Below are 23127 nucleotides of genomic sequence, written 5' to 3'. Positions count from 1 at the left end.
CTGCTTCCCTCTCTCTCTCTCTTTCTCCCTCTGCCTGCCTCTTTGCCTACTTGTGATCTCTGTCAAATAAATAAATAAAATCTTTAAAAAAAAAAAAAAAAAGTGAGCCTGCCGTCAGCAAATCTCCAGGGCATGAGTTACATACTCTGGAGCCTGAAGGTGATTCCCCTATCCCTCAGAGCTGATGAGGAGAGGCACAATTAATTACCGTTTACAGAAATACTTGTGAGCTTTTCTGATGCACAAAGGAGAAAAACTGAGATTAAAAAAAAAAAAATTGAGAGCCTGAACAATGCTGATTAACACTGTTATGGTCAATATCCTTTTCATTAGTCAAATGAGAAAATTGTGTATTGCCTGGTTCCATTTGCTAGGCATTCTAGGAGCTACCCCAAAACGGGAGGCGTGCTCCCGTACAGTCACGTGAGTTTTCTGTGAACACACTGGGAAGGTTCTCTGGTAAACAAGGCCAAGGAGAAATGAGCAGGAGTTCCTGAATTTTGTGCCTCTGAGCTCACATTTTGCCGAGGTCACAGAATCAAACTTCACTGGGGAGAAAAGTTTAATACCTTTCACAAAATGGGAAGAACATATGGAACAAAAACATTGGGTAGGGGCACCTGGGTGGCTCAGTTGGTTGGGTCTCTGCCTTCGGCTCAGGTCATGATCTCGGGGTCCTGGGATCAAGCCCCGCGTTGGGCTCTCTGCTCGGTGGGGAGCCTGCTTTCCCCTCTCTCTCTGCCTCTCTGCCTACTTGTGATCTCTGTCAAATAAATAAATAAAATCTTAAAAAAAAAATTTGGTATATATAGACTTGGTCACAGGACAAGAACTGATTGATTCTTTTTGAACAGAATCAGCTAGTTGGTCCAGTACTCCTATCTCAGGGATCAATTTTAGCCTTAACTTTTCTTTTTGCAAAGGAAGTGGCATGTTTCTTTACTGCTTTGTGTGCACAAGGTATTGTGGAGCCAACTTTAAATATTAACTTGCAGCCCATTCTCTGCAAACATCTGATTCCAAGCAACCGTTAAGAATATGAAACCAGTCCTCTTAAATGGTAATACTTGCTTTAGTGTTTCTAGATAAATGAACCAAGCAATTGACACTGGAAAAGACAGTCACTAATCTAATACACATCAACACAAAGCTGATCTTGCGGAGTGGGGCCGAGCCCACTGGATGCCAGGATTCAGGAGATCTAGGTTAGGAGACCCACCTCTCTCATTAACTCAAGCAGGCTAAGTGCCCTGACCCAGTTTCTACTTTTGTAATATGAGAGTTGCTAGACCATCTCAAAGGTTTCCTTCTAGTTTCAGTATTCTGTGAAGACTAAACTGAATTTGTATGTCAAGAAAGTCTTTCAGTGAAGTGTTTTTCCCTTTTGATTCATTTACCAACATAATGTTACCAACCAGTATGTTGGTAAATGATTGCTAAAAGGATGATCCCTCCAAAGGGGGAGCTAAAAACTCACGGGAATAGGGAACTTTTAAAGGGTTGGGACTTTTGTCTATTAATTTTTATTTTTCTGTTAATGCTTTGGACTCTCAGTGGGCATGGGTTAAACTAAATCATGGGGGAAAAGTCTGAGGATGCTACATCCCTACCAGTGCATATGCTTCAAACTGGCTTTTGCCTTCATCAAGTAGACCATTGGGAGACTACATAAAGTATGTTGAAGGCAAGATACTTTCCTCCCTCATGTTATTTTTCTCCAATTACCAGAAGGATATGATTTTTTCCTACATCTTAGAGGGGTGCTACTGGTAGCAATCTTATTCTTGACTCTCCAAACATGTAAGCAAAGCTGAAAAGGTGTTAACTATGTTTAACTAATCTTGGTTCCTAGAATGGGAGAGTTGAATTACCAAGTCCATTCCACTTAAATGGCTCTTCTCAAATCCTCCATGGCTCCAGGTATACAGCAGCCGGAAAGCCAAGTCCTAGGCTACACCATGGCCGTGAGGGCTGTAACCCTATTTGCTGCTTGCTTCCTAACTACCCCTGGTGAATCTCCAAGGTGTTTCATAACACAGCTCCAAAACAGAAGTCCTAGGAACCAATATGGAAGGTAGTAGCAACTGAGGATAAAATGAAAACAGGAAAAATCTACTGAACTTTATGAATGACCACCAAACTTCTCACTTCATCTAAGAACACTGACTTTAGAGTTGCAAGATTTGGGTAAAACTCTGGCTCTGCCACTTCCAGCTATATGACCTTAGGCAAGTAATAACTTTTCCTGCTCTTGACTGTAAAAGGAGAACAGTTTCCATTGGCTTATTATATGTGAAAGTATGAATCAAAAAACACTACAAAGGTGTTTCTAACCTTGTTCAGGTTGTGAAATAACTGAATACATGGTGTTTTTCAGGATCTTATGAAGTATTTGATAAAGTAAGCCTGAAATATATTTGAACCTACATCCAATATAGTAACAGTAAGATTCTACTCTACAGAAGTAGCAGAATACAAAGCTTCAAAGAATAGGAAATTTCTGCCAAAGCACGGCTAGTTCTGCACCCTTAGCCCCAGCTTACCAAGGTCTGGGCAGGATCTCCCCTTCCTTCACTCAACATTCCCACCCCAGGACAAGGAGGCCATGGAGGCCATAGGCCTTGCAGAGGTCAAGCCATCCCAGGGGATGAGGAGATGCTGAGGAAACTCGGTCTTTCATCTTGGACTCTCAGGGATGGGGGTGGAGAGGCAGGCCACTCCTATATGGTAAAGAAAACATAATTCTCACACAGGCTCACCTCTCAAAACAAGTGAGCCCTGCAGTGTTCCCAGACTACCACCCACTATGGTCGTCAGGCTGTGGTGGGAGGGCATGCTGGCGGGAGCCCTCAGGTCACTGATGTTCAGTCCTATCTAGAAAAGGAGGGGGAAGAAATCAAAAGCTTGAGCACAAAACAATTACTCCAGCCTGATAAGCTACAGCTCTGCTGGACTGCATTTTCTCTCCCTCCCTGAGCCCCCCACAACATACAACACATACATATTTTCCCATCCACTGGAGGCTGACCCTATCCTGGTCTCAGAAGCCTTCCCTACCAGGTGAGCATGGGGTGTAGGTAGAGAAGGGTACCTGGGATCTGGTGCCAGAGAGTAACCCAGCCGGCTGGTGCTGGGCCCACTGGAAGGTGTTGTGGACATCTTGCCAGTATGTCTTTCTCAGGGGTATGATCACAAAGGATGGGAGTCTTCCCACTTGGAGGATGATGGGACCGCACACTTCTGGTCATTGAATCTACTCCCTTTCCCCAGGTAGCTTGCCCAGCCTTACCCACTCAGTGAATGCTTGCTGTCCCCAATGACAGTAGGGTCTCCATCTCTCTACCAAGAATAGGGGTACCAGCAGGTGCCCCCAGGAACTCGGCCCTGGGCCAAGAGGAACTTTCCTGAAGGCACTGGCCAGCAGGTTGTATGGTCAGTAGCCAGCGCAGCTCTGTCTCCTCCTCATCATCTGTGTATTCCAGCCGGAAATAATGTGGTAGCCCAAGTAGTGGATACATATCTCAGCTGTCCCCTTGCAGCAAATGTCTGTGTATGTTGTGGTTACTTTTTATCTTATATGTTCTCAAGTGTTCATATTTCAATAAACCTCTACCTTTTCACTCATACAGTGAAAAAACTTTAAAACCTTATACAATTAGTGATAATGGTCTAACACTAGAAACACTTCATCTTAGCAGTCGTGCTTTGTCATCAGGCTGCCTTTACTGCCATACAGTCACGCATCAGACTTTAATGATATTTGTCATCAAGTGAGATTTTATTTTATTTTTTTTTAAAGATTTTATTTATTTGTCAGAGAGAGAGAGGGAGAGCGAGCGAGCACAGGCAGACAGAATGGCAGGCAGAGGCAGAGGGAGAAGCAGGCTCCCTGATGAGCAAGGAGCCCGATGTGGGACTCGATCCCAGGACGCTGGGATCATGACCTGAGCCAAAGGCAGCTGCTTAACCAACTGAGCCACCCAGGCGTCCCTCAAGTGAGATTTTAAATACAACTTGGAATTAACTCAGTGGACTGGCAAAGCCTTTTATATAAAGAATCCCCATTACCTCAAGATCAATTACCACAATGGGAAGGCAAGACTGGTACAGCCTACTGAGAGCCAACTTCAGTGAAGCCAACCCTCAAATACCATTTACATTAATTTGAACAAAAGCTGAGCTGCTAGGAAAAAAACCAGCAATGTGGCTTAAACAATGAGGACATTTATTCCTCTGTCACATAACAGTTCAGTACTCCATGCAGGGATCCAAGTTCCTTCCATCTTGTGGCTCTACAACAAATCAAGGCTGAGTAGCTATGGTTTACTACTTCAAGAGAGGGAGAAAAGAGAACACAAAGAAGCATATTCACTGTCCTAAGGGTCCCAGCCCAGAAATAGGAGTACTTCCACTCAAACTCCATAGGATTCAACTTAGCCACTAGGTCATAACTAAATGCAAAGGGGAACATAGCAAATGTTGACCTAATTAGGCAGTCATGTGACTCAATTTCAACTCCATTACCACGAAAAGGAGAAAAGATTCTGCTAAGTGCCTTAGTTACTAGTCGACTATTCCTTCCTCCACCACCTTTTTTTTTCTTTTTCACTGAATTGAGTAACATCAGAGCTCTTAAGAAAACAGGCAGGAAGGAGGTGGTAAATGTACTGTACATCACCCGCAAACCTTGGTCTGGCCAGCAGCGTGTGGCCACTACTCACAGGAGCTCCAGACTCCAGTCTGAGCAGTGTTACAGTTGTAAAGTCACCTGGGTGGCTGGCTGCCCTCCATATTGAATACTGTCCACCAAGAATACTTCACAGATGACAAGATCACCAAAGAACTGCTATAGCCTTCTTTGGAGTTTAGGATCCCTTCCAGGAAACTCTGAAATGAAGCTGAAACTACCATATAATACTTGGGCAGTACATGCGGAGTCCTTTCTGAAGGGCAGCGGGCTTAACCTTTCTTCAAGAGGTTCTGGCTCTATAAACTGGCTCAGAGTTGGTAAGTGGCTGAAAGGCTATGAGAAATCAATATATTTGGCAAAAATAAATACAAAGGTAATATTTTCAAAGGTAGTATTTTCAAATGTTATTCTTGAGTAAGGAGAGAGGATAAAGCTACAAGCATTCGGAATCATTCATTCTGTTGTCAACCTATCTTTTCCTACATTTGTTGCTCATCATCTTTCCCAACCAGCTTCAGTCACACAGGTCTGTATCTTTCCCTATACCATTCCCCTCTTCCTAGACTTCTGTTATGTCCCCTTCTCTGCCTAAATAAGCCCTAGTCCTCCAAGACCTTGGGGTCAAATGTCACTTCTTTTGTGACGTGTCAACGAATACAAGTACCTACAACATTCCAACCTGTGCTAGGAATTAGGTCAGAGAGATGTGGTTCCTCCAGAGGTTACTATACAGAGGTAGGATTTAATCCTACTATTTTCTGAAACTTAGATTCATAATTACACAATTATTGAGCACTTCTGTGTGCTCAATCTTATCTCTTTTAATTGCCTGGTCAGATATCAAGACATCTTAAAGTCACCAAAGTTAATGATTTTTCAGTTCTTCCATCCTGCGGCTGAGTAGGTGAACTAAACATTGAGGAATCTTGCAGTAGAGAGTAATAAAAATCTACATTTCGGGAAAATACTTTAAGCCTGTTAAAGAGAAAAAAAAAGACAATCCAATTATTTAAACCTAGTTGCTTTATTTTGCACTTTTAAAATTCACAAAAAGCTTCACAATAGCACTTTCCCCCATTGATCATCAAGGCTTTATGGTAAGACAATGAAAACTTTATCATATCAATTGGGCATACTCAAAAACAATGGATAATTTACAAACAAATTTCTTTAATCAAGAACATTTTGCAAAATACACAATCTGGTACACATCTGAATTCAACTACCTAAAACTGGTCTTTAAAAAGCTGTCAAAAACATTTTTAACACTGACAAGCCTACCAGAAAAATGCTGATGGCAAGCTTTAAATAGCTTTAAGTGTTGAATGTTAATTGGGGGAAGGGAAGAAGAAGAATTATTGGTTGGACCTACATTTAAATGAGTCTGTAAGTAAAACCTCTAGTTGAATGAATTTCCAGTTTCATGAAGTTCAACAAAATGAACAAATCCTTTGCCTTGGTGGTAGTGTCTTAACTTTTATTTTTAAACTTGTGGCATCTTGACTAAAGGAATTGAATCCTGGAATCAGAATATTTAATGAAAAGAAAAACAAGAGTGGGAAAAAAAAAAAAGTTATAAAAGGGGTGTCTGAGTAGCTCAGTGGGTTAAAGCCTCTGCCTTCTGCTTGGGTCGTGATCCCAGGGGAGACGCACACAGAGGAGACGCACATCAGGCTCTCTGCTTGGCAGAGAGCCTGCTTCCTCCTCTCTCTCTGCCTCTCTGACTACCTGTGATCTCTGTCTGTCAAATAAATAAATAAAATCCTAAAAAAAAAAAAGTTATTAAAAAGAAAAAAGAATAGACATGGTAATGGAAGTTCCAGAGGGCACTTGGGTCACCTACTGGTTTGGAGTGTCTATTCTGTATCTTAAAAAAAAAAAAAAAAGAAAGAAAGAAAAAAGAAAAGCTAGAGTGTAGGGGAGGAAACAGTTATCAGTACTTTCTTAGTCTTTCTAGAGTGGGTAACAAATAAAATCACTGTCCATAATTAGGGAATTAAGACTACCAGAGATGACACCTAGGGTTTCGTTTTAGCTTATGTACAATATCTAAATGGCAAAAATAAGAGTTCAAGGTGGTCTCATTCAGGAAACTTAAGAAAATAATTGTTGTGTTCAAGCAGTTTTTAACATTTATGGAATGGCATAATACATATTATAGGATTCACCAGATAGATGTACTGCTGTTTCCACTTTTAATATAACTTTTATCTCTTTTGGGGTAGCTCTTTAGATATTATCAATATAGGCCACTAAAGATAACACCAGAATTCAAGTGAAAGAGAATAGAAATGGAAAGAGGATGGGGGGTGGATAATGAAACTGGATAGTAATAACAAGCATGATTTTTAAGGTTTCCTAATGCCACAGAAATACACATTTTGGCTAAATGCCACTGGCCAGCTGGAAGGGATCAGGAAATGAGTGGAATATCCTAATGGTCCCAGTTAGATTTTTAACTAACTCGTGATTTGGACGGCTCGCTCATGAAGAACTGTTTACATAGACTGCTTGGTGAGGGGTAGTTGTGCTGGGTTTACTGCCTACTCTGCTTTGTTTCTTTAAAGAATACTTTTGAGGACCCCTAAAAAGGGCATTAGATCAAAGATCTTGTTAAGACTTCAAAAAGAGATTAACAAAGGCATAATCTGTAAATGGTTCAATTATGGATATATTGACCTTTCTTGAGATTAAAAATACGGCCTGGGAAAAAATAAAACTCCACTACTCCCCCATATTCTAAATTTTCTCTAGAAGTTTCTAAAGAAATCTCAATTTGAAAAGAGCTCTCACCTTTCATTTCAAATTGACCCTTCTCTTAGTCTTATAGATGATATTGTTCAAGACTCCTATATCTGCGAGAATGGTTAGGAGTTTCAGGATTATTTTAGTAGAAAACATTAAGTTCTTTCACTTGGAAAATAGGATTTTTTTTATGAGGTCCTTTTAAGATTTAAGTACTCTATTTTATCACAATGAGAATTAATCTCAAAGCAAATATTCTGTAAGATACTAAAGTATTCAGTTTATTTGGATAGTATACTTGAACATATTAAAAGTTACAAAGCCTAAAATAAGCAAGCAACAAGTCAATAAAATCGAACTCAGAATTCTAACATTTTCACATGGGATCACTGACTATGAAATGCAAAAATACTATAAATGTTTTAGTGGAGTGATCCCTAACCTAATAAATTACACTAGTGTGACCAAAACAAACAATCGCATATTACAGAAAACAAAAGAACATGAGCTGTTCTCCAGGACTGCTTTTTCAAAGCTTGAAAAATGAACTGACCCATCATTTTTGGGGAGAAAAAGAGAAGTATGAATTAGGAGGCTCTACATGTAGATTTTAAAAATTCTAATTAAAATATCTTCGACTATTTTAGATGTTTACTTGACATTGGAAATGTGGTCAACTATCATAAAGTATTTCTCTTCATCACAAAAATTCCATATATTAAGGATTTACACAATCCAGGAAAAACAAGAAACAAAAAAACCCTAGAAACATTTTTGCCCGAGCAAGTAATTTTCTAAAAAGGCTCTCCAAAATCTTGACTAGAGGTGTCATACTCTGCAATGAAATGCTTGAGTTCTTCAACACACCGCTCACCTATTTCATGTAAATTCTGTCTCAATGCAAACTGTATAGACTTTTCTAATGAAGGATCTTTTTCAATCAGCATTTTCACAACCATCCCGAAAGTTTCACAGTCTTGTCGGTAAACCTAGAAAGGCAAAATACATTGTGGTTAGCCAAGAGTAAAAATAATTAGCCAAACACTGAGCTGATTCAGTTAGCAAAATGATGATGCTGAAGTCTAAAAATGAGATATAATAATACAGTTGAACCTCCCTCACCCTTGAGTAGTCACTACTGTCAAAGGCTATGTAAGCCTCTATTTCTGAGATTTGCTGACAACAAGAATGAGTAGAAAAACACTGATATACCACATCACTGACTACAGAAGTTAGGCATCGCATTTGTCAGTATCAGGCAGTGTACTAAAAGGACATCAGACTAGGGAAGAACTAAGAACAAAGGCTTGCTAGGTAAGGCACGTTCATGACTTTATTTATTTGCTTGTTTGGAAGAAAAAGGGCTTCTGAGCCCCTAACTTTAGATTCTTTGTTTGAATCATGAATCATGACAAATTCAAAATTCTGCTTAGTATACAACAAACAAAAGACTAAAAGTGTCTATTTGAAAAAAAAAAATAAAACTTGTGAAGTTATATTTAACCACAATTAAAGTCACCAAGGCAGAGTTAAGATCAAAACAATGTTATATACACACGTTCACTTATGTGTATAGACATATATATATATATATATATATAAACACACATATATATGTATACACATGGATACATGTATATGTGTGTGTGTGTATATATATATATATTTTTTTTTACTTCAATATGTATATATAATCTTTATCGGTGGCAATTAGATATTATTCCCTGTCCAAAAATTGCTGAGTTTTCTCCCCATTTAATATCATTTCCTTGATTTGTAATCACAAAATGCAGTTTAGATTTCTACACTATTTTTCATACCCTTAATGCATGTATTTAAAGAAAAATTACAGCTAAGTATCCCTAAAAAAGTGAAATACAAATTATCTGACTGAAAGGAACTATTACATGAATTTTAATTTTTTTATATTTAACAAAAACAATTACTATAACATGTTTATTCCCTGAAAAATGATTTATTCATTCTTTTTTTTTTTTAAGATTTTATTTATTTGACAGAGATCACAAGTAGGCAGAGAGGCAGGCAGAGAGAGAGGAAGGGAAGCAGGTTCCCTGCCAAGCAGAGAACCTGATGCGGGGCTCGATCCCAGGACCCTGGGATCATGACCTAAGCTGAAGGCAGAGGCTTTAACCCACTGAGCCACCCAGGCGCCTCTGATTTATTCATTCTTAAGAACTTCAGAAAGAAGTGACCTGAGACACTGCTTGGCTTATTAGTTTTTATTCCTCCAATGATCACTACTAGTTGTTGTGGTAGTTGCTGCTGTTATTTTTTAAGTGTCTGCAATATTTTTTTAATTCCTTAACAATAGCTATTTCAAGAAGAATATTTAATTTTGACTTGCAGTACTAGGTTGCTAAATTGTTCTAAATTCATTTTCTTGCTCTTAAAAACCATTTCACAAGCCCCAAAGAAATTAACAGAATAAATTCTTCAATTAACACAGAAAGTGAAATATGTAAAACCTTAGCTGCTTTCTCCATCTAAGCCCCCGCTCCCACATGTTTGGTGTGATGAGATTTAATCATATTAGCCTTAAGTTTAATTCTCAGCTATCTAAACCAACCATTTATTCCAGTTTATCCTAAGGTTTACATGGTACATAACTGATATTACTACTCTAACAAATTAACTTAAAAAACAGTACACCATTCACATATTACATATGATGTCAAGACAACAGAGCACATTGACTGGTTTAAAAAACACGTAAGTTTTTACATAAAACTTCATAAAAATCACCTAAGTCAAGCCAATGCAGTCCCCATGGGGGAAAGTCAGAACCATGATGCTTCAGTCCTAGTGGAGGTAAATTCCTTACCAAACCAGTCAGCCCACATAATAACAGCATTCTAACACCAACCACAGGCCTCAGCAGACCACTTTGTGGGTGGCCTAAATTTTATAGGCTTCTTTTTAACAGATGTATTAGATGAGGATAATGTTACACTGTGAATTAACCTGCAAATTCTTTAATGTAAATCTGCTGTTTTACCTAAACTGTAACTCTTCGTTTAGCATATTTACTGAACGTAAATGTGCTAGAGATTTGCATATCAAAGGTACAAACACATTAAAATGTGCTCATACATTTATTTAAACTGTAAACTACTGTCACTCTGGAGACAAACTAATATAAGCATTTAAGGATTGTGTTTTATTTTTTAATTGTAAGTCCTTTTTGAATTATTCATTGTAACAGACAAATGTTTGTACATTAGTTGACAAGAATAACCAGAACTGCCCACAGCAACATAATTCTCTCTGAAGGGGTAAATTTTCTAAAAAACTGTTTAAAATATACTGGTTGGGCATTAGACAGGAAATAATTAGTTTTTTGTTGAAGGAAGAACCTCACCCTCCAACATTTTATAAATAAAATTCACAACTGTCAGAAACCTATTTCCGAAATCTGTTCCACAGTAAACTCAATCCCAAACAGGAAGGGTGTAGTTATCTGTAGGAGAGCTTGTTTGCTTATGGTCCCTGGCTGGAAATGCATTAATAATCTTCAGATCTGATATCTACAGGCCACACAGGAAGATTTTGTTGTTGTTGCTTTTTCCCCTCATTGAACCTCATCAAAATGGGAAGCAGGTTAAAGTATGGGTGGGGTTTACACAAACTGCATAGAAATGATAGTTAAATTTGCCAGGAAAATGAAAACCTACCCAAATGTGGTTTCATACAATACTTTATTAGAGTGGCCCGCAATAATAGTTAAATTCTCACAAGTATTTCTAGGAGTAAAGGCATATGACAAAATAAAACTATCAAGGCTTTTTACTATTAATTATGTTCTTCAGTGACTGGAAAAAGAGTGTCTACCAAGTTTGTTCTATCTAAAATTTCTCGTAATGACATAAAACTCCTTTAAAATGTATACCATTTAATCCTTACCTCTGTGCCCACAAAAAGAGAAACCAAAAATTAAGGCAATATAAGTTATTACAGGAGAAATTTCATTTCAGACAAATCTTTCTCCTGAACACAGGTGGAAAAAAAAATCTTCAACACAATTTAGCAAATCCAAGAATGTATAGAAAGAATTATACACCACAACCAAACTGGATTATCCCTGGAATGCAAGGCTTGTTCAACATCTGAATATTTATTAATTTAATCTAACACATCAATAAGCTAGAAAAGAAAAATCACAGGATCATAAGAATAGATGCAGAAAAAGCATTTGACAAAATACATGACAAACTGATTCATGACAAAAACTGTTTACAAACTAAGAATAAAGGGGAACTTCCTCAACTTAATAAAGAAAATCTACAAAAACCCTAAAAAGCTAACATTACCTGGTGGAAAAGTAAATGTTTTCTTCCTAAGTTAAGGAACAAGACAAGGATGTCCTCTTTTACCATTCCTATTTCACTGTACTGAAAATTCTAGTTAATACAGTAAGACAAGAAAAGAAAATGAAAAATATAGCAATTAGAAAGAAGAAATACAACTGTTCACAGATGACATGATTGTGTGGAATGTCCCCAAGCTGACAAAAAACCTACTGCAACTACTGAGTGATTATAGCATGGTTACAAGAGTCAAGGTTTATATATAAAACTTTGTAAAAAATATGCTTTCCTTTTTACCAGCAATGAACTATTAAAATTTGTAATTAAAAATACAGCACACACATACATATACACAGTTAAGTCTAACAAAATATGTACAAGATCTTTATGAGGGAAACTATGAAACACTAAGCAAATAAACCAAAAAAGACATAAACACATATATTCTATTTTCCTGATTGGAAGACTCAATATTGCTATGATATCAGTTCTTCCCAGACTGATCTATAAATTCAACACAATCCCAAGAGAACAGAAATCCCAGCAAATAATTTTGAGGATATTGACAAATTGACTCTAAAGTTGATACGGAAAAGCAAAAGACCCAGAAGAGATAACATAATACTGACAAAAAAACCAACAAAGTCATAGGACTGACACTCTTGGACTTACTATAAAGTCAGAGTAATCAAAACTGTAAGGCATTGTCAAAAGAAGGCAAGTACATCAATGGCACAGAATAGCCTGAAATAGATTCATACAGTTATAATCAACTGATCTAACAAAGGAGCAAAGGTGATTCAATGGAGAAAGGACAGTGTTCAATAATAGTGCTGAAGCAACTGGATAATCTAGATACAAATCTTATACCTTCCACAGAAATTAACTCAAAATGGATCACAGAGCTAAATGTAAAATGTAAAATGTAAAACTACATACTTATAGAAGATAAAAGAAGAAAAAAAAATCTAGATTACAATACCAAAAGCATGTTTCAGGAAAAAAAAATTTGTTAAGTTGTTTTGCATTAATAAAAACTTCTGCTCTGTGAAAGACACTATTAAGAGGATGAACAAACTACAGACTGGGAAAAAAATTTTGTAAAAAAATATATTCAACAAAGTACTGTTATCCAAAATATACAAAGAACTCTTAAAACTCAAAAATAAGAAAACAACTTGATTTAAAAATGGGCAAAAAATGGAACAGAATAGAAAACCTAGAAATGGACCCTCAACTCTATGGTCAACTAATCTTTGACAAAGCAGGAAAGAATGTCCAATGGGAAAAAGACAGTCTCTTCAACAAATGATGTTGGGAAAACTGGACAGCCACATGCAGAAGAATGAAACTGGACCATTTCCTTACATCACACATAAAAATAGACTCAAAATGGATGAAAGATCTAAATGTGAGACAGGAATACATCAAAATCCTTGAGAACACAGGCAGCAACCTCTGCAACCTCAGCTACAGCAACTTCTTGCTAGATGCATCTCAAAAGGCAAGGGACTAGAGGGTATTATGCTGAGTGAAGTAAGTCAGAGAAAGACAATTATCATATGATCTCTCTCATATGAGGAATTTGAGAGGCAGGGTGGGGGGTTGTGGGGGGTAGGGAAGGAAAAACTGAAACAAGATGGGATCGGGAGGGAGACAAACCGTAAGAGACTCTTAATCTCACAAAACAAACTGAGGGCTGCTGGGGGGAGCGTAGGGAGAGGGTGGCTGGGTGATGGACATTGGGGAGAGTATGTGCTATGGTGAGTGCTGTGAAGTGTGTAAGCCTGATGATTCACAGACCTGTACCCCTGGGGCAAATAACACATTGTATGTTAATAAAAATAATTTTTTAAAAAAGGCAAGGGAAACAAAGGCAAAAATGAACTACTGGGACTTCATCAAGATCAAAAGTTTTGCACAGCAAAGGAAACAGTCGACAATACCAAAGACAACCAAAAGAATGGGAGAAAATATTTGCAAATGATGTGTCACATAAAGGGCTAGTATCCAAAATCTATAAAGAACTTACCAAACTCAACACTGAAAGAACAAATGATCCAATCAAGAAATGGGCAGAAGACATAAATAGACATTTCTGCAAAGAAGTCATTCAAATGGCCAACAGACACACGAAAAAATGCTCAACATCACTCAGCATCAAGGAATACGAATCAAAACCACAATGAGATACCACCTCACACCAGTCAGAATGGCTAAAATTAACAAGTCAGGAAATGCCAGATGTTGGAGAGGATGCAGAGAAAGTGAAACCCTTCTACACTGTTGGTGGGAATGCAAGCTGGTACAGCCATTCTGGAAAACAGCATGGAGGTTCCTCAAAAAAGCTGAAAATAGAGCTACCCTACGACCCAGGAATTGCACCACTGGGCATTTACCCCAAAGATTCAAATACAGTGATGCAAAGGGGCATGTGCACCCCAATGTTTACAGCAACAATGTCCACAACAGCCAAACTATGGAAAGAGTCCAGATATCCATCGACAGATGAATGGATAAAGAAGGTGTAGTATATATGTAAAATGGAATATTACACAGGTATCAAAAAATGAAATCTTGCTGTTTGCAGCAATGGGGATAGAACTAGAGGGATGATTATGCTAAGCAAAATAAGTCAATTAGAGAAAGACAATTATCATATGATCTCAGTGATATGTGGAATTTAAGAAAGGTGGCAGAGGATCATAGAGGAAGAGAGGAAAAAAATGAAACAAGATGAAACCAGAGAAGGAGACAAACCGTAAGAGACTTTTTTTTTTTAAGATTTTTATTTATTTATGACAGATAGAGATAGCAAGAGAGGGAACACAAGCATGGGGAAGCAGGAGAGGGAGAAGCAGGCTCCCTGTTGAGCAGGTTGATTCCAAGATGCTGGGATCATGACCTGAGCCAAAGGCAGACACTTAACGACACAGTCGCCCCCCAATAAGAGACTCTTAATCTTGAGAAACAAACTGAGGGTTGCTGGAGGGAAGCGGAGTGAGGGGATGGGGTAAGTGGGTGATAGACATTGGGGAAGGTATGTGTTGTAATGAGCACTGGGTATTATATGAAACTGATGAATCACAGACCTGTACCCCTGAAATAAATAATACATTGTATGTTAAATTAAAAAAAATAATAAAAAATTTTTAAGTGGGCAAAAAATTTGAATAGATATCTCACCAAAAAAGATATCTGGATGGCAAATAGGCACATGAAAAGACTTCAATATCCTATGTCATTAGGATACTGAAAATTAAAACAATGTGATGAGATATCAGTATACATTTACCAGAATGGTTAAAATCCAAAATGCTGACAACCCCAATTTCTGGTAGGAATGTGAAGCAACAGAAGTCTCATTCATTGCTGGTGGGAATGCAAAATGATACTGGCCACTTTGGTAGACAGTTTAGTGGTGTCTTACAAAGCTAAACATAGTGCCTGAGCATATGACCCAGCAATGGTGCTCCTAGGTATTTACCTCAATGAGTTGAAAACTGTGTTCATTCAAAAACTGCACACAAATGTTTACAGCAGCTTTATGCATAATTACCCCAAATTGGAAGCATGCAAGATGTCTTTTAGTAGATGAATGGATAAACTGTGGGACATTCATATACTAGAATAATTTTTGGTTATAAAAAGAAATGAGCTATCAAAGCCACAAAAAAGAAGAACCTTAAATGGTTATTGCTAAGTGAAAGAAGTCAGTCTGAAAAAGCCACCCAATGCATGATTCCTACTGCATGACATCTGGAAAATGGCAAAACTATAGGGACAGTAAAAAGATCAGTGGCTGATAATGGAGTAGGGATAAATAGGTGTCCAGAGCCCCTTTACGGTGGTGAAACTATTCTGTATGCTATTGCATGATATATTACATAATATACTTTTCATTTGTGAAAGTTCATAGAACTATATGATAGAAAGAGTGATCCCTAAATTATGGACTGTAGTTAATAATACTATATCAATACTGGCTCATTAATCCTAACAAATGTATTACAGCAATGTAAAAATGCTAATGAGAGGGGAAACTCAACAGAGAGAGGGAGTATATGGGAACTTTCTTAAAAATTTTCTATAAACCAGGGCGCCTGGGTGGCTCAGTGGGTTAAAGCCTCTGCCTTCGGCTCAGGTCATGTTCTCAGGGTCCTGGGATCGAGCCCTGCATCAGGCTCTCTGCTCAGCAGGGAGCCTGCTTCCTCCTCTCTCTCTGCCTGCCTCTCTGCCTACTTGTGATCTCTGTCTGTCAAATAAATAAATATATAATCTAAAAAAATTTTCTATAAACCTAAAACTGCTATAATAAATAAATTTTATTTAAAAATTTTTAAATCACACAAATGAAAAACAGGGTAGAAAAGTTACCCTCTCTGCCTCAGTTTCAGGTCCTATAGACCTGACTATGCTATTATAATGATTAAATGAGGTAATAAAAAGCACTTATATTAGGGCCTACTATAAGGGAAGCATTTAATTTATGTTAGATATAGTCATGTAGATGAAAAGAAAAGAAACTGTTCTGTCTAGAGAAGGGAGTATTAGAAAATGGTACTAAACCAATTCTTTAAACATGGTAAGTTCACTCTGGTAAAATATGGAAGAAGAAGAGGAAACAGCATTTTGGGGAATTTAATTGGCTTGGCATAGCTAGAGTATAGAGTGTTATTCACTCTCAAAGCAGATCATGAAAAGCTTTTTTATTTTTTTTTTTATTTTTTTTTATTTTTAAAGATTTTATTTATTTATTTGACAGAGAGAGATCACAAGTAGAGAGGCAGGCAGAGAGAGAGGGGGAAGCAGGCCCCCTACTGAGCAGAGAGAACCTGATGCGGGGCTCGATCCCAGGACCCTGAGACCATGACCTGAGCTGAAGGCAGAGGCTTTAACCCACTGAGCCACCCAGGAGCCCCTGAAAAGCTTTTTTAAAAGGAGTTTAGACCTCAACCTATAAATCAGCAATTAGCAAATGGGGAAAGAGCTACAAGGAAGAGTTGAATCATTTGGATGTATCAGGGAGAGAAAATGGCTGAGATTCAACATTAAGGTCTCCTGACTAAGACAATGAATGTCACATGATGTGTTAAAGAAAAGTAAGATTAACGGCTTTGCAAGTAATTAAGAAGCAATATAGGGATGCCTGGGTAGCTCAGTTGGTTATGTGTCCACGTTGGATTTGGGTCATGATTCTAGGATCCTGGGAATGATCCCTGAGTCAGGCTCCCTGCTCAGCGGGGAGCCTGTTTTTCCCTTTCTCTCTCCCCTCTGCTCGTGCTCTCCTTTTCTCTCTCAAATAAATAAATAAAAATATTTTTTAAAAAAGCAATACAGATGTAATAATGTGAAGAATGATGGGTGGGAGTCTTTAAAATTTGTATTTAATTCAAGAGGGAGGGTATTAGGAATGAGAGTTAAGTTCAACACCTAGTATGTAATTGAGGCACCTGTCAACAGGAAGCATATTACTGAGTCTGGACTTTAGAAGGAAAAAAAAACAGAGGAGGAAAGGAGGGATGGAGGAGGGAGGAAGACTAGGAAGGAAGTACAAAGGATAGGGGAAAGAGAATTCTTAACAACTTTAGCACTGACGCCAACTGAGACCATGGGAGTTCCTTTAAATAAGGAGTAAAGGGGTGCCTAAGTGGCTCAGTGGGTTAAGCCTCTGCCTTCAGCTCAGGTCATGATCTCAGTGTCCTGGGATTGAGCCCTGCATTGGGATCTCTGCTCATCAGGGAGCCTGCTTCCCCCTCCCCATCCCTCTCTGCTGGCCTCTCTGCCTACTTGTGATCTTGATCTCTCTCTCTCTCTGTCAAACAAATAAATAAAATCTTAAAAAAAAAAAAAAAAAGAGTAAGTTCTTTCTAGCCCCAGTGTCTGATAGAAAGCAGATACTCAGTAAATGTTGAATAAATAGCTCAAGTCTGCTCTAAGAACAAAAGACAGCCAGAGTAGATACCTGAAAGGACCAGTATCAACCAAAGAAGAGACAATAAAGAAGACTAAAAACTAGAAAAGTGAAGGCACAGGTGCCAAGAAAAACATCTGTAAAAGAAGAATATAATCAAATGTCAGAGAAAAATCAAAGGAGCTGAGAAACAAAGCATACTGATCGGACTGGGAAACTCGGGGGTTGGCTGGGTAGCTGCAAGAGCGGTTTACTGGCATGGTGGAGATTATACTGCTGTGCTGTCCAACACAGTGGCCACTAGCCATGTTTCACTATTTAAATTTTAATAAAAAAGGAAAATTCGGTTCCTCAGTTCCTTATTAGACCTTATTTAAAAATGCTAGTGGCTATCATCCTGGACAGTGCAAATATAGAAAATTTCCATCAACACAGAAAATTCTACTAAGCAGTGTTGATTTAGAGGATTGAGAAGTGGGAAAAAGGTAAAGATGTACTGCTAAGTGTTGACCTGGTAAATTAAATAATATATATTTAAAATTATTTTACCATTAAAGTATACATAAAAGCTTACCACTTTTTTTTTTAAAAGATTTTATTTATTTATCTGACAGAGAGAGATCACAAGTAGGCAGAGAGGCAGGCAGAGAGAGAGGAGGAAGCAGGCTCCCTGCTGAGCAGAGAGCCCGATGCAGGGCTCGATCCCAGGATCCTGAGATCATGACCTGAGCCGAAGGCAGAGGCTTAACCCACGGAGCCACCCAGGTGCCCCAAAGCTTACAACTTTTAAAGAGCATTGTGAAATATAATAATTAGTATCTGTTAAATGTTCTACAATCTTTTGACAAAATGTGTATAAAGATGTAAGTTAAAAAAAGATGTAAGTTAAAAAAGAAACTCCAATTGAGGCTTAGTATACGAGGAAACATTCATAATATCTAATGTGTTGATGAGGTCAGGAAAAAAGTAACAGCATACTGATGTTAAATACTGGAGACAAATTTAAACCCTTTAATTTGGCTCTGTAGTAATGCAGAAAGTGTCAAAACTATTGTAATCCATGTTGCTGCTTGTGCTATATTAATAGAAAAAGATATCGTTGAGACTTCCTCCTCAAAGCTGCGGCCCCACTGGCTCTTAAAAGCACAGCAACTGAAAAGAACACTGCTGGTTGCTAAGAAATGCATTATGAACACGGGTTAGATTTCAACCACCTACATTCAAAATGTAGGTACAATTATTACAGCCACATAAAAGTAACTCCAAAATTATTGATAAAGTGGAATAATGCTACAAACTCTTAGCAATCAATGTTTGCAAAATTCTCATCAAAATTAAAATTTATAATTATAATCACTTTATAGGACTCAAAAGTTAATACTTAAATAATATTTTGCCATTTCCAGCTCATAATACACTAAATAGAAAAAAATAAATGAAGTAATTCCAGAGTATACACAATCTTTCACTAGTGCCAAAACCAGATCTCACAGAGACTAAACATAGGAACTAGAGAAATCTTAATAGTGAGTGAAAAAAGCTGCAAAGGAACTATGTAAACCATGATGCCATTTATGTATGTTTTAAAAAGTTTATGTAGTTTAGGGATATATACATATATACTAAAAAATAGAAAAACATATATAAGAATGACAACTCTAAGAAGGGAAGAAGCCAAAAGGGATCTGAGAGAGGCTTTATATCTGTAATATCTGATTCTTTTAAATAGAGAAAAAAGTCACAACTCTATTTAATGACATGTGTGCTGATGTATTTAGGAATGAAGTATACTAAGATTTGCAACATACTTTGACATGCATCAAAAAATAAGATGAATTACTGGATGACTACAGGAATGGACAGGTAAGTGACAAAGCAAGTAAAACAAAATGTTAACTATAGAATATAAGTGACAAGGTGTGTCCAGACAACCTGGAAGCTTGGAAATAAAACAGCACAGTATGCTTAAAAAAAATAATAATAATCGTGGAATATAAGGAAGTTTTAGAAAAGATGGCTGATGGATACACCGGAATCAAAATGGAGCTAGAAATGAACAGGTGGACTTAAGGTTTACCTTATCCTTGGACTTAAAACAACTTATATTACTCTCTAGACATATTTTTTCCTTACATAACAGACAATACACCACTGAAGACTGTGGATTAGAGGAAAGCAAATGTATTCATTATGCAATATCCCCTTCAAATCTGATTCAATAGGCCAGGAAAAGTAATTTTGTGTTCAGTGTCAGTAATTGGCTTGAGAAAAAACTGCCAGCATTCAACAAATATAAAAAGGTTAATGTCATAATGAGGCTCATTATGACATTAGCCTTTTTATAATTGCCCGTGAGTTAGTCCAGTCCTCAAATGATTTAACATTAATAATCAAAAAAGTACAATGTCCTGACAATAGAAAAGGTCATGTTTTAGATTGATTAAGGCTGAAAGAAAGCAAATAATTAGCAACAACTTCTTCCCTAAGTGAAAAATCTTACAGTGGTTTGAGAGATGTAAGAGGAACAACTCCATCCATCCAGTTACCCTCTGACAGGAGAAGTCTGTCAGCAGGAGTGACTAAGCTAAGCTATTTCCAAACCCCCCTTTACTTCCTCCCAGTTCATCTTTGGCAGAGGAGATTGGAGAGAATCCAATATTAAGATTGCTTTAACCTTGTGAATATATGGAAAAATGGCTCAGAGCCCAAAAGTATAGGGGTGTCTGGATGGTGCAGTAAGTTAAGCATCTGACTCTTGGTTTCGGCTCAGGTCATGATCTCGGGTCATGAGATTGAGCCCTCTGTCGGGCTCCATGCAGAGTCTGATTGGGACTCTCTCTCAAATAAATAAATCTTAAAATAATTTTAAAAAGAAGAATCTAAAAACATTAACAGATACCAAGCCCAATCTTTAAGTCCTCAGGGAGGGCTCACTATATAGGAAAAATTCTAGGATGGAAAGGAATCCTAGGAAAAGGTCTCTATGACTAGAAATGGTTATGGGCTACAGTTCTAAAGGGTTTTTTTGTTTGCTTAAACAAAACAGCATTTAGAAATTATTGGCATATCACAAACATTAAGTCACTGGTAACATTTCCATATAGCCTTTTACATTATTTTATGGATCAGGAATCCTCACAAGTACTCTGGAATAACTATTTCCCCCAGGCTTTTTAAAAAGATTTTATTTATTTATTTGACAGACAGAGAGAGCACATACAGGGGGAGCAGCAGGCTTCTGCTGAGCAGAGAGCCCAATGCAGGGCTCGACCTCAGAACCCTAGGATTATGACCAGAGGCAAAGGCAGACACCTAAGGGACTGAGCCACCCAGGTGCCCCTAACTAACTCCTTTTTATAAAAATACCGAAGCAGAGAGATTAAAGGGAGTTAGCTGTAAAAAGTATGATATTCACAGCTAGGTTTTGAATTTACCCTTTACTATACCATTGCCATAATTCAACAAAATTGTCTAAATATAAAATAGAAATAAGCCTCGACTGAGACTAAATTCTTGGCAAAGATAAATTAATCTGTTGGTTTTGAAGAATGGTGTAAAGATAGTGGCTTGGAGGAGCCTGGAAGGTTGGTCACCATTATGAGAAATCATTTGTGTGTGTGTGTGCTTTAGGTCTATACTTCATCATTCCATTAGTGAAACCCGAAACTTGGACAATTTCCCCAATTTCAGGGATGCTACTAAGATAAATTTATAAAATATAAGCAGGTAAGAGCTATCTTCCTCAGGCTGAGGAAAGCGCTAGTGTTCTGTAAGGTATTTTTACTGTGGTTGGTGAAAGAGCATTTCCTGTTTGAAATGGGACATGTCTGATGTATTCTGCAGGGAGGCTAGCTCTTCTTGTTTTTTTTTTCCTCCCCAAGTGATTCAGTGAACCAGGTACACTGACCTTATCATTCCATTTTTTCATCATTAGAATTCTACACTGAAAAATTGATTTTAGGGGAAATCACTTTACCTGCTATGAAATTTCTCCATGTCTCCTACTGAAAGTTGTGATTTCAGCATTCATGTGCTGTTGTGCTTTTTTCCTTTTCTGTTTTCTGTGACATGTACTAAAGGTTGGAAAAACTTTCATTTTTGTTAGTATCATGGTATTGTGAATTTTCAGCTCAAGATAAAGAAGTCCTTGCTAGTGTAATAGTTTTGGGAGAATTTTTAAATGTTTGCCATAGGATGGGAGTGGGGGGTTGTTGAAAGGTTACCAAACCAGAAGGTGCCAGTGAAGGGGCAGGAAACCCAAATGGTGGGCAAGATTACCTCTAACTCCACAGATGGACAGCTTCTGCAGTTTCTGCTTAGCTGTCCCTTCTATCCTCACTCCTGTCCCAAGAGAGGCCTCTGATGGCTATATTTATAGTATATGCCAAATGAAGAAAACACACTTGTAAGAAGATAGAATTTAAGGGATGTTGATGATGTAGATGAATCCCAGGGTTTACTAGGTTATGAAACAGGTTTATCAAGTTGACAATGACAAGGAATATAGCAAGAGTGGATGTTGGCAGAGGTAGAGAAGGAGGCAGTGGCGAAAATGAAGGGAAATTAGAAAGGAAGAGAAATGCCCAATGGCCTTCCAATTCCAGGCTCGACACCTGGTTTCTGCCTTTGCTCCAGGAGAAATTCTTAAAAACTCTCAATACTTTCCCTTTACTTGCTAAAGGTAGTTTGAGTGGATTTTGTAACTTCAAATCAGAAAGAATTTTCTCCAGATACCTAGCATAATGGCCAGCTAATGGAAGAGAAGTTACCTGGCCTTCTGGGTTGGGGTGGCAAGCTGGGAGCACCAAAGGCCTGCACAATGACACCAGCCCTGTAGTGCATCAGCTCGGCAGCCGTGCTTATTAAATACTGGCAGGAATGCCAAGGTGATGCAACTGGAAACTTATCAAAGCTACTTCAGAAGGCTTTATCCTACATAGTTAAGTTGGGCTATACTTTTCCATGGTAAGAACTAAATAACTACAAGTCCTTAGAGTTTCCACTAAAAATACAGCTTTTGCTTTTCCTACTGAAAAATTTCAGCTCATTTGCAAGTGTAAGGAAGAAAATATTAGGGGCAACTGGGTGGCTCAGTGCATTAAGGCCCTGCCTTTGGCTCAGGTCATAATCTCCGGGTTCTGGGGTCAAGCCCTGCATCGGGCTCTCTGCTCAGCAGGGAGCCTGCTTCCCCCCTCTCTCTCTGCCTGCCTCTCTGCCTACTTGTGATTTCTCTGTCAAATAAACAAATAAAATTAAAAAGAAAAGAAAATATTACTGGTCTCATTAATCACACTTCTACTAAAGAGAAGCTTTTCAATTACATAACATAAAATACCACTACAAATGCTCCTAAAATGTGTTTTTTCTTTCCAGAAGAAAGGAATTATTCATAACTAACACAAATAGTACAGCTTCATTTTTAAAACAGGAACTTCAGTATCAGGTATACTAAC

General features: G+C 37.9%; 1 protein-coding gene across 7 annotated transcripts in view; it reads right to left on the bottom strand.

Annotated features, from left to right (window-relative positions):
- Positions 1-5094: 5094 nt before the first annotated feature.
- The window catches only part of LOC111157922 (periphilin 1), a 155913-nt gene continuing 137880 nt past the window's right edge, over positions 5095-23127 (bottom strand). For 5 of the 7 annotated variants that reach the window (XM_022519663.1, XM_022519658.1, XM_022519662.1 and 2 more), the window contains one exon: positions 6450-8424. In XM_022519663.1, coding sequence (XP_022375371.1) covers positions 8230-8424 — 195 coding nt within the window. In that variant the 3' untranslated portion in view covers positions 6450-8229. Of the gene's footprint in view, positions 5666-6449; positions 8425-23127 lie in introns of those variants that run through there. The other 2 variants (XM_022519661.1, XM_022519660.1) reach the window with 2 other exon arrangements.

The sequence above is a fragment of the Enhydra lutris genome, unplaced genomic scaffold, assembly GCF_002288905.1.
Source record: "Enhydra lutris kenyoni isolate GAN:26980312 unplaced genomic scaffold, ASM228890v2 scaffoldscaffold56, whole genome shotgun sequence".
NCBI classification, from domain to species: Eukaryota; Metazoa; Chordata; class Mammalia; order Carnivora; family Mustelidae; genus Enhydra; species Enhydra lutris.
Note: the sequence above shows the minus strand (reverse complement) of the source record. Positions and strands in the feature narration are given on the sequence as shown.